This window comes from Artibeus jamaicensis, unplaced genomic scaffold (assembly GCF_021234435.1).
Source record: "Artibeus jamaicensis isolate MK-2021 breed Jamaican fruit bat unplaced genomic scaffold, CSHL_Jam_final contig_233, whole genome shotgun sequence".
Classification (NCBI taxonomy): domain Eukaryota; kingdom Metazoa; phylum Chordata; class Mammalia; order Chiroptera; family Phyllostomidae; genus Artibeus; species Artibeus jamaicensis.
This window is the reverse complement of record NW_026521486.1, coordinates 12,790,590-12,806,144: the sequence shown is the minus strand read 5'-3', so window position 1 is coordinate 12,806,144 and position 15,555 is coordinate 12,790,590. Positions and strand designations below refer to the sequence as shown.

Here is a 15,555-nt window from a genome sequence, read left to right as displayed (position 1 = left end):
CTCAGGACAATCTGACTCCAGCAACACTTGCCCAACCATTAGGTCGAAAGGTGCCCTGTAAATTCACAGTTCGGCCATTAACTCAGAGCGGAGGTCCTGTACCCAGATTATCAAAATTGCGGCATTTATTTTAAAGTGGAATGAGTTAATATGACCAATGTGGGGAATATTTATATACTTTATTAGCCAGTGTGAACAGGGGGACAAAGAGATGCATTAGCTTTTTGTTAAAGCAGAAATGAATTTCAGTGTAGCTTCAGATCTGAACATTATTTAGTCAATAACATCTATTGCGCTCCCACTGTACGCAAAACAGGTGTTCCCTGCCACTTCCTCTGCTCCCCACATCCTGGAGGAGGAGGGAAAGTGGGGAAGAAGAAGAGAAGGCAAAGAGGCTGTGCAGGGTGAGCAGATGAGCAACCTGGGCTCCTTTGACACAGCCCCGCGCCCGCGCGAGTCACACCTCTCAGCCTGGCCCTTGCCCCTAACCCTTCAAACTCCCGCCCCCTCTTAATGATTACCAATGCCTGGCCAGGGAGCCCGTAGGAGGCTGCGGATTGGCAGGCGCCGCGGTTGCCGAGGTGACGGGTGAGCCGGGTGGGTCCCCGAGCAGAGAGAGGGCTAGGGTGCTCGGTGGTTTCCGCCGCGCCCTGGCCGGCGCCCGTGGGCGGCAGGAGAGGGCGGCCCACGCGCGCCCCTCGCCACCGCGCGCGCCGCTCCGGCCTCCCGCTCGGGACGCACCGCCCTCCGCCTCCGTCTCCGCCCCCAGGACCTGCTGCCGCCCGCTTCCAGCGCCGCTTCTCCAGCCGGCGGTGCGATGGGCTGCGGGAACTCTACTGCCACCAGCGCGGGCGCGAGCAGAGGTGAGCGCAGCGGGAAGCCCGGGGCGTGGGGACGGCGAGACTGGGGGTGTTGTGGGGAGTGAGCAGGGCGGGCCATCTCTGCGAGAGAGCCCAGGACAAAGGTAGCGGGAAGGAGGGGTGCAGAGAGCCGGGGAAGGACGGCGTGCAGACCCCTCTACCGGCCCCCATCTTCGGGACAGGAACAGATCATCCACTTTTGGAACCACGGAAAGCGAGGCATTTCCCCCGCGCGGGGGCGGTCACGCATGGACGAGGAGAGCCTGCAGGGCGATCCTGCGGAGGACTGGCGGCAGGGCTTTCCTGCGGCGGGTAGGCTAGGCATTCTCCAGGGGGAGAAGGTTCCTAGTGGCGGTCCGCGTCCGTGCTTTGCGCTCCCACACTCGTCCTGACACTCACCCTCCCATCGCCAGGCCTTGCCCCCAGCCCCTCAGAACCCAGACGCTGCACCCTGGAAAAGTGTAGCAGAACAATTCAGGACTTTTTTGGTAGTGCTGCTGGGGGGATGCGAGTGCGGTTGAGAAGTGCAAACAGGGCTCTAAAAATTCATCCCAGTCGGTCTTGACGCTGAAGATCGCTGGGCTGTTTGTAGGATTTTTCTGAGAGGCTGCGGTATAAAGGACGTTTTGGATGTGTGACAGAGTCTTAATATTAGTAGCGATCTGTTCCCGTATTTTGAATTAAAAAAAGAAAAACATACTGAAACTTCTTTTTACACGACTTCGCGTCGTTGGTTGGCAGGTGAGGTCTTCGGGAGTCCCCCAGTCCCTCGGGCTTTGTATCCAGTGACTGGTCCCCAAATTCACCCCTTCCCTTTCACCCCGTGCCTCCCAGATGGAAGAGTCTGGATCTGTTTTGAGTGGTATCTGCTGACCTATTTTAGTGCCCGTTAGGATAAAGAACTTGTATCTCCTCCAACTGAGAGTCAGTCGGATGCCACATCCTACCCCAAACAGCCAATGTCAGCAGGGGGCTGGTGCTGCAGTGTCTCCCAGGCCGGGCAGATGCCCTGTCAATGACTCTGTGACCTTGGGCCTGGCACTTGGGTTAACCCCGACCTTGGTGGAAGGTGCATTTTAAGATCCAAGCCTTATTTGGTTGTTTATTTTAAAGTTTATTTTGATGTTCATGTACGGGGGAGCAGGTATGGAAATCTGCTCAGTTAATTGGCCGAGTTTGTTTTTTCTCTTTGGTTGTCCGAGACCACACATATGGAATATTTTAAGAGAAGGTGCCCAGGTAATAACTTATTGAAAAGTTTATCTCTTACAGGTAACATTTATTATCCTGAATTAAATTTCTATTCTTGTGACGGGCAGAGAGAGGGAGGCACCAAGAACAAATCATTTTGACTCATGTAACAGGGACACAGGTTAGTTGTTGCCTTATGCTAAGGAGGGCAAGAGCAGGCTTCTCCATGGAGCACAGCCAGAGAGCCCTGCATGGAAACCCAGAGCAATGCCAAGGCCACATCCCACACGCACCTGCCCTGTGGCCCTATGCCACCCACTGTGTGTGCACCCCCCGAACTTTACAGAAGGTTAAGGACAATTATCCACATTAAAAAAAATCATAGGGAGGATTTGTCACAGATTTTCTTTAACGTGGAGCCAGTTTAGTTCATTTACACTTTTACTACTGAACTGCTTATCAGGTGTAGGAGTCGTATTGCTAAGTCAGAATGATGATAAGGTAGCTCTGAAATGGGCACCTATGAACACAGGCAAATATGATTCTCCTTACACATATCTGGCTGACTTTCCACACGCCCTGCCCCCCCCCCCATCCCCCAGGAGCACATCCCTATTCCATCCAGGGAGGTATAGTTATGTCGGAAAAAAATCACTTACAGCTCAGTCTGCTTGATGAGTAGCCTTTTGTTTACGAAGGACAGCTCATTCGAGTGCACGCTGTTCTCTCTGCTGTTCTTTACTAAAAATTGCTTTGTGTTCAGAGGAGAGCAAGATAGTGAGTGCAGACTGGGAAACACCAAGGAGCAGAAAACATCGTGAACAGGCAGTTACTGCACCATCTCTTTGAGGGATCTGCCCTTGGCTTTGGGAAGTCATTCCCCAAACCTGTCCCTGTGGGTGAGTCTAGCTGGCTCGCTTGGGGATTTGTTGTCCTCCCCAAATTTCATTGTTATTTTGATTTTTTTTTTGTTAGCTGGTGGTAGGACTTTGGTTTTAGAAAGGGAATGCATCAGATTGAGAGATGTCAGGCTGAAAAAAAGAAACCAGAATGCAGAGGTACTTAAATTTCTTTCAGTTGCGAACTTCGACATCAGTATCAATATGCTGTTGACCGGGCTGCAAATTTGAGCACTGAACCCAAGGTCAATGAAATGCATTAAATAGATGTTGTCCCTGTGCTCCAGGTGCTTCTAGTATGCAACTTCTGAAATGTCCCAGGATCATACAATTCAATAGTTATACTTAAGCTTTTCAGCCAAAAAAAAAAAAACCCTCCAAAAAAACAGAGAGATGGTGGGAAGGATGCTGAACTTCAGCCTGGAGAGTGAGGCTTAAGCTTGACTTTGGTACTGTGCTGGCTGCGTTTCTGTGGCCACTTCATTTCGCTTATCTGGAGTTCCAGGTGGAAAGCACTCTGTACTGTAATTATCACAGAGTAGGGGAATATTACCGTGTTGAAGGTGAAATGGCTTTCCCTGAATATTTTTCTGTAAGAACATGGCAAATCCACTTTCAGAGGAAGCATTAGCACATTGTGAATAAAGCTCCCGAACCTGAAATCTCCATTATGAGCCCTGTCTTACTCCCTCAGTAATTCAAGTCAACGCAGATCATTGTTTCTCCCTCCCCCGAGCTATCTGGACAACTACCTTCCTTGGCTTTTGTCTGGTGGAATTGGTTAATGTGACACATTGGTATTTAGTAGGGTACTTGAGTAAATTTGATTCTGAATGTCCACTCTGTGTTGAAACGAAGATGCAGTAAAATGGTCAACGGCCAGAAGAAATCAGCCCCTAGGTCGGCCTGGCCCTAGATAATTCAGGTTAGATTTCCTTAACCGGGGATCTCTAACCGTAAACTTAAACACATCTATGTGCAGAACACTGTACTCTCCTAGGAATTAGCAATGCTGGCTGTAGAACGAAATCAAACTTTCTTGCCCTTGAGAAGTTAATAGTCTAAGTAGGAAGATCAACCATTTGAGGACAACTGCAAAGCCAATGGAACACACATGGAACATCTGTGTGGCCAGGGAATGTCGAATAATTGAGTTCAATCAGAGGAGGCTTCTGGGAGGAATTCGGCTGTCAGTCTAGATGGGGTCATGGGAATCGTTTAGATCACACGAGAGCTCCCTCCATTTTAATGCTGTAGTAAGATCGCTCTCTCAATGGAGGGATGTGACTTTTCCCTTCCGAGAGTTATAGAGGAGCAGGACTTCTTATGTTTTCCATTCAGTGAAAACTCAGCATGTTTTTTCCTGCATTGTTAGAATCTAAACTAGAGAGAAACATCTGGATTAAATAGTCCATTTTAAAGGGTTGCATTTTCTATAAGGCAGGGAGCCTTTGTTCTCTCTGTGTTTCTCTCTGCCGTCAGACTTCTGTTCCTCTGGTTTTCTTTGAACGCACTCCCAGCCAGGCAGCACACGGAGCAAGCCTGCATTTGAGGAAATGGTTTATGACGGGTCAGTCATTCCCTCTTACGTGGTTATACATATAGATTGCTAAGCGAGTCCAATGTCAACCAGAAAGCCCCTTAAGAGTTTGGATGGTTCCAAATGTCTACAATGGCCTGTTTTAAGGCTGGCTAAGGCTGTAGAATTCTTAGCCACAGCAGTTGTTTCAGAAGTATTCTGCTCGTGAGAGTTGATCGAATTGGTTTGTTGTCACTTTCCTACCAGAGGTATGTAACTGGCAGCCATCTAACCATAATTTTGTGGGCAGTTTATTATCAGAATGTTTCTGTCATGGTTCTTCTGCTATTTATATAACAGCCTGAGGAGAAGATGTTTAATAATTATTTCATTTTATCAGTGTACCCAGGGAGTTATTATCATTCTTTTGAGTCCAGTTGTTTAGATTAGTTATCTTCATCCCCAGTTAGACAGATCATTGCACGCTCTTTGGTGCAGCTGTATGATGCAGCCTTAATATGCATCCATCAATGCTCTGGCAGCATCGAAATGCCACCCCTGTGCTTAGCATTAGTGCAGGCTGAAAGATGCTGGAAATACTACACAGCTTTGTTGATAGCATCAAGCAGTCCTGTTATCGTGTGCTAATCAGCTCGCTGAGGCCCTGGCCCCACCATCCTCCTCTCTGTTCTTTAAATGCTTGGAATTCTCTCGTTTTCTCTCAGCGACCCTTTCTGCTGGAGAGCTGATATGTACTGTCCCTCTTGTTCTCCTGCACCAAAGGTTGGCTTTCTGAGACCCTCCTGTACCCTGTCATCGCTGGGCCCTCAGCCTCTAGACTAATAGCCAAACTTCCAAAGGAATTTTTTCACCCTCAAAAAATGTTGTTGAGTACATAAGTATATTTAGGGGGAGGGGAAAGGTGATACAAAATTAAGTCATAAATTGTGTTGAGGGCACTGTGACTGATATAGCCATTGAGAGAACAAAATAAAACCTTGGGCAGTGGGGGACGCCTGCCTGGAAGAAGCTGAACTTGATTTAGTTTTGAAGAACAGAGAAGAACTGGATAAGCAGAAACAGGAGGGAAGGCACTTCCAGAACCCCTATGAGATCAGAGGGGCAGAAATGGCCTTGGCCCATTTCAAGGCAGTGAGAAGTCGGCCCCCGGCATTAGTAGTTCGGATTGGTCCTGGGTGCTAGGGCGGAGGTAAGAATGGTTAGGATGCGGCAAGGAGGACAGGGAGGCTTTGTCATTTTGTCATAGCAAATCCTGCTTTTGTTACTTATCAGCTGCATGGCTTTGACATTCTTAACGTTTAAAGTGTGATGTGTGTTTTGTGAAGCAGTCGTATGGGGGATGTTGACTGTTTCCCCATACTTCTCGTCAGCAAATGGAACCAGCAGAGATTCCCTTGGGATGTGTTAGAGCAGCCTCACACCAAGCGTGAGAGGGCACGAACAGGTTGCCCAAAAAGGACATGAGGGACCTAGCTAACTTCAGGACCACTCCACTCCCCAGGGAACAGAGCTTAGTGAAAACAGCTTAGCAAGAGATCAAGGCTATTAAGCGCAAGTTACGATCACATTTATGGTTTGGGGCTGCATAGTTCTTGCCCGAAGGTCTCCTGTTCCCAAGCCCTGAGGGACACTTGGGACGGGTCACCAGACGACCTGTCTCCTGGAGGGCTGGCTTAAACATGGCCCTGACCATGCCCAGGTACTCTCAGCTGTCCCCGCTTGCATGATGGGGGAGTCATTAAGCAACCGATTCAAAGTTAGCTGAGTTAATGTATGTGAAGTGCTTAGAACAGCGCTCTGTATAGTGTTAAGCACTCAGTGTGCCATTTATTATTAATATAGAGAAAGACATTGGTAGCTGTGGTAGAAGGAAAGTGGGAGCTCCTGGGGTGACGTGAATTAAAGCTGCTGTCTGGGATCAGTGAAGCGACCAGGGCCCAGAGCGGTGGCGGTGTTGATGTCAGAGACCCTTGGAAGACAGCCAGACTGAGGGTGGACTTCATGTCAGGGAAGAAAGAGGAGGGGGAAGCGAAAGTGCACCCAAACTGTTAATGCCTGGGTAACTGGAAGGAGACGCTGCCACCCCTAAAGGGACAGTGGGAAGATGCAGGTGACCAGTGCAGTCTCGGCTGCACCCTTTTTGAACAACGAGATGTGGAAATATCTCACTCAGGCACCCCCCCTGGTCCGACGGAGTCAGGAAGTTCACTGTTCCAACTCCCCAGAACTGACCTCACAACCACGTGACCTAAGGAAATTATTCAGTCCTGCCGAGAGCCGCTTTTCGCTCAGTAGAGACGCACCTCGCATGATCGCAGCTAAGTGTCAGTGCGAACCTTCGGTCTGTACTTGCTGATATTTTCCTGCACCTGAGATGGAGGTGCAGCAGCGCAGCCAGGAAAACCTGTAAGCAAGGAGAGTTTTCTGTACGGGCTCCCGCGTTCATTGATATAATTTTATATTTCTGCGACAGGTTGACCTGCGTGGTTAACCCCCCCCCCCCCCCGTTGTTGAGGAAATGACTTAGGAATCCGTGTCCTTTGTTGGCTTCTTGAAAAATAAACATTGCTTTGGATGAGCCAAAGAGCTGTCGTTCCCCTTGTTTGGGCCAAACAGTCTGTGCGACAGGGTTTCCGAGCGGCTGTGGGCCAGAGGAGGTCTGGCAGGCTGTCGCAATTAAAGAGAACGTTGTTTATTTTCCTGTAGTCATGCCTCTACCGTTCTCAGAGGGGCTTTTTCTGTAAAGCAAATAATGGGTAAAACATTCCTGGCGACTTTTATTATTTCCCATAAGAGCCATAATCACTTATGTTTCTGATCATTATAGTGGAAGAAGACTGATTTATAAATCTTTAGTACTTTTTTTGAAATTCTTTCTGTATATAATTGTATTTTTTGGTGTGTGTTTAAATGATTACCACGTAGTCTGAAGAAAGGAATATGATTTAATATGTAATTTAACAGTTCATTTACTGGTGTGAAGAATTCCAATGCATTACATAAACTATAATAAAAGTGCATAGAAAGTAGTGATGAAAAAAGGCATTCATAGACTGTTTTTTCAAATGCAAAAATGTGTGCGATCTTTCTTTAAAAAATATAAATATTTTCTTTATATTAGAACTTGACATGGGCGAGGAGCTCATAACAGTAAGTACATGAGTCTGAAAGCTATTAAAACCATACTGGGAAGCAGGGCTCACTCTCCTTCACTTACCAGACTGATTTAAACTGAGAAAGGACTTCTGGCTTTAGGAGCCGAGATTGAAACCACGGAACTGATGCAGTGTCTTGCAGCTGGCTTGCTTTATTATTCATTAGGAATAAAGTTTGGTCTGTTTTTGTGAAATGTATGATACGCTATGTAAAATTTTATTCTCCACCCTCACCCCCCATATGTAGCTTTGCTACATATTTCTTTTCCAAAGGGAATTTCTGTTTTTGGAGGGGTAGGTGGACGGGGGTAAGAAGGTATAGCAGGTTGAATGATAACCCCTAAAAAGTTAAGTCCATGCCCTAATTCTGGAATGTGTGAATGTTACCTTAGGCAGCAGAAGGGCCTCTGAGATTTAATGAAGTGAGGAGGTCATCTTAGATGATGTGGACAGGCCTGAAACCCAATGATAAATGTTCTTATAAAAAAACTCTAGAGGAAACGGAGATACCAAGAGGAGAAGGTGGGTGCGGACGAGCAGAGTGACGGGACCTGAGCTGAGGAATTGCTCCCTGCCACCAGTTGCTGAGAGGCAGGTGTGGACTCTTCCCCGGAGCCTCAGTGGGGCTTGTGCACCCACTGACACCTTGATCTTGTGCTTCCGGCCCCCAAAACTCCAGGAGCATAACTAACCACCCCCCACTTTGTGATGATTTATTATAGTAACCGCAGGAATCAATTACAGCAGGTTTTCCTGCGGTTGTTTGGGGATGGGACAAAGTTAGAAAATAAGAAAATGTCATTTAAAAAGTCTATGCCTGGCATGTAAGTAATTATTTGTTGACCTAAATCCAGCACAATTCCATCTTGGTGTGATTCATAAGGTACCTTGAGGTTGTTCAGAGCCCTATTTATTAGGGTAGCAAATTGTTACAAGGCACGAAGAACATATGATAGTGTTCTCCCCTTCTGACACCAGCTGGCGGGCGTTTGATGACTCAGCTCACATCGAATGCCGAACCCATGCACCGCCCATTGCACCGCCCGTTGCCGCAGGGTTAAGGGCTCAGCGCCACAGGATGCCCGTACTTCAGACACGAGTCACCAGTGTTGGGCCCCAGGGTTACGTGCAGTTTTGGGGGGGATGTTTCCACATTCCCTCTCTCAGATTTCATAATTTGTTAGAAAGGCTCACTGAATTTAGGTATTGTACTTTCCAGTTTAAACTCACCGGTTCACTGTAGGGGGTATAAACTGTAGGAGCACCCTGATGAAGAGGGACGGAGGGGGAGGCCTGGGAGTGTCCTGAGTGCAGGGGTCTCTGTGCCGTGGAGTCGGGATGCACCACCCTACTGGCACATGGTGTGTTCGCCAACCCAGAAGCCATCCCACCCCATCGTTCGGTGGTTTCTGTGGAAGTTTTATTAGGTAGGAACAGCTGATGAAATCAATGCCCGTTGGTGATTAATTCAAGCTTCAGCCCCTCTCTCCGGGGCTGGGCGTGGGGCTGACCAAGCCAAACTTCTCATCAAGTGTTGGTTCTTCTGCTGACCAGCCCCCATCCTAAGGCTCTGTGTGGTCTTGCCCAGCGTCACCTCCTTAGAGGGGAAAAGGCTCCGGTCACCCTTATCAGTCAGGAAATTCCAAGAGTTTTAGAAGCTCTGAGCCAGGCATGGGGGATAAAAACCAAATATCTTTGTCTGATTTCACAATATCAGATTAAATTCTTTGACTGTTCGCATACATTGCGTTTGCTGTGCATGTTCAAGTAACCGAGACTTTGAGACTCATGAATAAAATATTAAAATCTTTTGAAGTGGGTAAAGTGAAAAGTGTACATAATCACCGTGAAATGAAGTGATTTTGTGAGCAACAAGAATGTTTACTGCTTGTTAAGAACCAGCGTTTCCTTCCTTCCAGAAGGAAATGTTCTTCCTCTTAGACCCTAGCCATTTGCAGTTACTTTTTGTCACTGTAACTGCATGTGATACTTTGATGAAAGCAAACCTCTCCCTCTTCTATTTTTTAGGAAGATATTTAAAATTATGATGACCATGGATACAGTGGGAAAATAGTCATGAACTCTTTTGACCCACAAAAATTCTAACGAGTCCGTATAGTTTGTAGTGCTCTTACTCCACAAGAATCATTGTTATCTTTTGGCATCTCTATTTCTTCTAAGGTGAATACATCAAGGCTTGTTTGAAAAGGGAAGAGTCCTTTTGGCAGGAAATGAGGTGGTGGGAACAGGGATGGTGGCTGTGTCCCCGGGGCCTGGAAAGAAGGAATCTCACCGCTACAAATATTTGCTTAATGAAAGACAAATCATGTGAACCATCAACCCAATTTAATGCCGATGGGATTTAGCTGCTATCTGAATAGTTCTAATCAAAGTATTTTTTGCATAAATTAGAGACCTCCATCTGGTTAATTATGTTCAATATTTAGGTGAAGTGTGATTAAAATGTTACAGTGAGGGTAATAATATGTTTTCTGCTATTTATAATACTTAAAAAAAAAGATTTTATTTATCTTTAGAGGGGAAGGGAAGGAGAGAGAGAGAGAGAGAAATATCAATGTATGGTTGCCTCTTGTGCGTCCCCTGCTGGGAACTGGCCTGCAATCCAGGCATGTGCCCTGACTGGGAATCCAACTGTGGTTATTTGGTTCGCAGGCCCACGCTCAATCAACTGAGCTACACCAGCCAGGGCTATTTATAATACTTTTATGATTTTATACTTTTGCTGAACAAAGATATTTCACATTTATATTCCTAGATATTTTGAGAGTATCTCCGAGGGTTTCCTACAAATGCAATTTTTTTAACACTTTATTCCTGCCCTGGCTGGTGTGGCTCAGTGGATCGAGTGCTGGCCTGTGAACCAAAGGGTCGCTGGTTTGATTCGCTATCAGAGCACATGCCTGGGTTGAAGGCCAGGTCCCCAGTAGGGAACACACTAGATGCAACCCTAGTGTGCATTGAAGTTTCTTTCCCTCTCTTTTTCCCTCCCTTCTCCTCTCTCTAAAAATAAATAAATAAAATCATTTAAAAAATTAATTCTGAGAAGTTGTGTGTTAGGGAGCCATGTTCTACCTGCCCTTGTGAACCTGTCATCAACACCACATTACCGTGCTTCAGAGATGCACATTCGTCCCTTTAAAAAAGCAGAGCACATATTACAATCATACATATGCACTTGATGTAGTGTTTCGGACTTCTTTGCTCTCCTTGCCAGTATTAAATAGGTGGTGACATAAATAAGGGACATTTGAGAACAAAGAAATGATGTGTGACTTCCTTTTGGAAGGTAACACCCACTGGGGCGTTCGATGGTGAACCCAACCGGGAAGAGGCCCACGGGTGCCCTGAGCCAGGTTCAGTCTAGGTGAGCTGGGTGGCAGGTTCCTGAGGAGGAATGAGTACTGGTTAGACAGTGTGGTGCCATCTGCAAGGAAATCACATACGTTACTGTCTGTCTTCTCCGCGTCTTTCTCGGCCCCGTGTTAGGAACTGAGACTGATGGGCTGTTAGACAAATCCTGGAGCCAGGCCTAGAGGGAGGCCTGCTGCCTTCCAGTTCCATGGCGCTCTTGTCCTGCAGCCGTCCCCGAGACGGCGTGCGGTGGTTCTGTCCCCTCTGCCGTCCTGGGGGCTGTACTGGGTGGCCCTCCACTGCTGATTGGGCCCATGGTCCACATGAGGGTGTCTGCATTCTTTTCCCTGTGAGACTTCACAGAATCGAAGTTTCGGATACGTCTTGTTCTCCCTTCCCAACCTCAAACATTCTCTGTCCTTTTCCACGAAAATAAAAATGAGAAAATGAGGGTATTGTTTTCATTCCAGACTGTCTTCCAGCTTCTCATACTTGTTTTGACTTTGAAATAAAACGTTCATTTTCACGGGTTTTTGGTGGCGCTGATCCTTTATTTTATTTTCTCTCAAAACACTCCACTGTTGGCAGTCTTTCTTAAGTGAATTTTTTTTAAAGTTTAGGATTTTTTGTTTTTATGATTTCACACTCCAAAGCAGTTTTTATTTGTATAATAATTGAGATGATAGTCGTGACACAGAAATATGACTCTTCTCTGAAGAAAGGAACTAAGTTTGTTACAAAACTGAGGTTAGGTCAAAGCCCTAAACGTCTTTCTTTGAGACATAGTCTTGGTCATGTCAGCACTCTGCTTTGGATGCGCAGTGTGACAGCTGCCGGATCAGCGTCGCTGGGCCCTGGCTCTGGCCAGCTTGCCAGGAACTCTTCCTGCAGGTTTGCTCGCTCACTTTGCAGCAATTCTTCCTTTATTTCCATGTTTCTGTAACTTGTGCAGAAGTGTTTTCTTTTCCATTTCGTAGATATGGAAATTGAGATATCAAGTTAGATGTGACTGTTAATAATAACTGAGCTATTTTTATGGCCAGACTTGGTGCTGTGTTTATATGTGTGTTTATTTTTTTAAATCTTCACAACCTTTGAGAGAGGCACTCTTACTACCCTCATTTGACACATGAGGGAAGTGAGGTTTTACGAGGGTTATCGGGCACTTGAGGCCATAGAACTTGGTTCTGTGTCGCCAGATTAGGACGTTGGGGGAAGTGTGGGGCTCGGGCTGTGCCGTGGGTGGAGAACCTGTGATGAGCATTGAGAGTGGGGTCCACGTGACTGGCTGGGAAGCAGAGATGAGAGGCTTCCGCAGGAAATAGGAGCACCCTTCTACGTGTAGGTGACTCCTGGCGGAGCTGGGCCGTTGTCCTTGACACTTCCTACTCCACTTAGGACAGCACCTCCCTTTCATCTGGTGGCCTTGCTTTACTTCGCAGAGTGAGATTTATAGTGATGCCGCCCAGCTTAGAAGGGGTGTGGCTTAGAAAAGAAGCTATTTCTCCATCTTCATCTGTCAGGTGGGAAGATTGGACTCGGTGATCTGTAAAACCCCTTCAGACCCAACAACTTGTGATATGTAGGAATCATTAAAAATGGGCAGAACAAATTATAAATTTACAATTTGAATTTTATGATTGTCTTGCACTCCTTTTTCTGAAATAATCTTTTAAAACACCATTTTCTCAAGTTGCCTCTTGCAGATTATTATTTTCATTGGGCGTCGGGCTGATAATTTTTGTAGCAATATTCTCACACTAATACAAGCCCATCTTTTTTCTGTCCTAGGCTCTGCAGGAGCAGCTAAAGACGCGTAAGTACTTACTGTTACAATTTGCTAAACTCTTCCTGAGAAAGACGCTGTTTTTCATGTTTATGACCTTTTGATTTGTGTAGCTGTGGCCAAAAAGACCCTGGAATACGTTCTGTGCTATGTACACGTGAAGATTATTATCATTCGGTTTGTGACTGAAGTACTAATTGAAGAATGTGATTATTGGTGACTTTTCATTTTAGCTTTTTAGTTGCCCAAGGCCTTTAACGTGGAACTCGAAGAATGGGAAATGTGCGTGTTTCCCTTCCAACTGTGGTAGAGATTTCTGCCGAGGTTAAAAGCAAGTGGCGATGGGAGGCTTAAGCGCATGGGCCTGTGATTGTGCAGTGTCTCCGAGTCAGCCCTGGGCAGCGGCTTGAGCCGAGCACTGACCGAGCGCATAGGGAATCGATTTAAAGTTGATAATTAGGTACATGAGTGGATGTGCATGACCATCGGGCACAGCCAGCCAACACAGAGTTGATCTTGAGACCACAGGACACTGAATGAAAGTGCTGCTGGTTTCTGGGAACCCTGTTGGTACCTCCGTCTACTCCTCCCCTGCATCCCTACCTCCCACCAGAGTGGAGTGAGGACTTTGCACGAGTTCACTGTTTAAGAGTGTGGTTACTTCATGGAAGGTGGGAGCAACCCCCTGCCCTGCTCACCCCATGCTGGTTCAATGTCAGGACTGATGGTGCCGCACACACACCAAGAGGGTGTGAAAAGGTTTATTACTCACACCATGAGGCCTTTCTGGGAGGGCAGGGTTGGCATCAGCCTGGTCCATTCAGCTCGTGTGAAGGAGGGGATGCTTGGCCTTGGTTTTTGCTGGGATAGGGCAGGGGCCGGCATGGTTTGCTCGTCTCCGCCAGCACCAAGGGGGTGTGCCCGGCTTTCTCAGCAGCTTGCACAGACATTGGGTGGAAGGAGGGCGGTGGCACTTGAAAGCTGTCTGTGGTGAAATACCCAAAATAGATCATTTTTTTAAATTATTAGGAAGAATTAGGAGAAGATAAGAATGGGGTTGTATAGTTTTTTGGAAGTTAAATGTGTATTTTATATGGGACTTAGGTACAAAAAAGCAGTATAGATCGCTTCAGTTTATTATGAAAACATTTGGCCACAGTGAGTCCAGCATCTGTGCCCCTTTCCTGTCCCTGCAGTGTCCCCGTCGTTCCCTTCCCTGTTTACATGTTGTGGCCAGACTGATTTCTTCAAACACTCTCCTGCCCTATCAGGACCCCTGCGTAAAAGCTTTCAATTACTTTTCATTGCCCACCAGACTGAGCGCAGAATGCTTTGGGAGTGGGAAGGTCCTTTATGCTTTAGCTCATAGCTCACCGACGCCGCATGAGGTAGAAGGAAAGGCCGCAGCCAGGGATGGAGCAAGGCCCAGGACAGAGTGACGGTCCCCTCTGCGAGGTCGCTCTCGGGGGCCCAGACGGACCTCACGGCCCCTGTCTTGGTTCCGAGTGTTTTGCTCTTCCCCCTGCCTTGAAATGACATTTCCCCCAATGCTCTTTGTAAAAATTCTGTTTTCCAGGGCTTACATCTTATTCTTTGGGAAAAGAATTTGATATAATCATCTGGATATAAAGTGTCTTTCTCTTCTGAACTTTGATAGCAATTTGGACCTCTCTTCTGATACATCACATTGGGCCTTTATTTGAGTTATTTATCTTCTCGTCTTGTCCCTATGGAAACTGGAGGAATTGAGGGAAGTGAAATGCCTTGCCCATCTCCACTGTAGTTATTCGTGTTGTGCTTTGAATGTAGTGCTTAATGAATGAATTCCATCAGTTATTTATAAGCAGCGGTTGGTTTCATGGCTTTCTCTTTCCTTTAGATTATGAAATTTTCTAGTAAAATTTATCAATGCCTTGTGGACATCTGGCTTACAAAATTAACTAGTCTAGGATGTGAGATGTCATTTAACTACTTTTTAAAATCCCAAAATCTCCAGATTTAATTTTTCTGTGGGTCTGTGTATAGCTCATTGTATGTCCTATAATTAAAACAATATAATTTTATTGAGTAAATGGCCCTTTAAAAAATCAATGTAGTAAATGTAATTGGAAAAAGTACAAGAATATTACAGTATTACTTTTCTGTGTGTAAAAGTTATACTCAAACATGTTCATTTTTTAAAGCAGAAGATACAGATTTACATAGAAATCTGATTGTACTATTAGGTGATGCTGTGAATGAACAAGGACCTGAGAAATTAAGACAATTTAAACGTCTTATTATGAAGATTTAAACATTTTTTATAAATTTAAAGTAACTGACCCCAAACCAAAAGCAGTGGCGAAATCACTCAGCGGGTGCTGAGAGTGAAGAGCTTCGGACGGGACCACCACCAGGTTCTGCAGACCACACAGGGTCTTTGCGGGGGATTGGGGTTATTTGCAGAAGTCAGACATGCTGTACTTTCTCCCTTAATGTACAAGCAAAACTCAGTTCTTTAGGGAGGCCTACAATTTCTGTTTTACCCGACTTTTCCTATTTATTCATAGGCAAGAAGCCAAGGTATAATAACAAATAAGACATTTCTTCCCTTAAGTAGGTCAGTGTCTCCTGGGGACTAGAGTACACTGTGGTAAGTGCTAATTATTAAAATACTAAGAATTTAATGCTAGTCTGAGTCTTTAAGGGGGAGCAACAGTTCCTAGGGAAAGGGGGAGAAGGGCAACCAGGCCCAGGAAAGAGTCCGCAGAGA

At 46.2% G+C, this 15,555-nt stretch overlaps 1 protein-coding gene across 4 annotated transcripts in view; it reads left to right on the top strand.

Annotated features, from left to right (window-relative positions):
* The first annotated feature begins 632 nt into the window (after positions 1-632).
* CUNH12orf75 (chromosome unknown C12orf75 homolog) overlaps positions 633-15,555 on the top strand; it is a 37,463-nt gene continuing 22,540 nt past the window's right edge. For 2 of the 4 annotated variants that reach the window (XR_008391018.1, XM_037160739.2), the window contains exons 1-2: positions 633-863; positions 12,809-12,833. Coding sequence is in view for 3 of the 4 variants with exons in the window: in XM_037160739.2 (XP_037016634.1) it covers positions 818-863; positions 12,809-12,833 (71 nt within the window). In the remaining variant the exon portion in view is untranslated. The remainder of the gene's footprint in view (positions 864-12,808; positions 12,834-15,555) is intronic. The other 2 variants (XM_037160738.2, XM_037160737.2) reach the window with 2 other exon arrangements.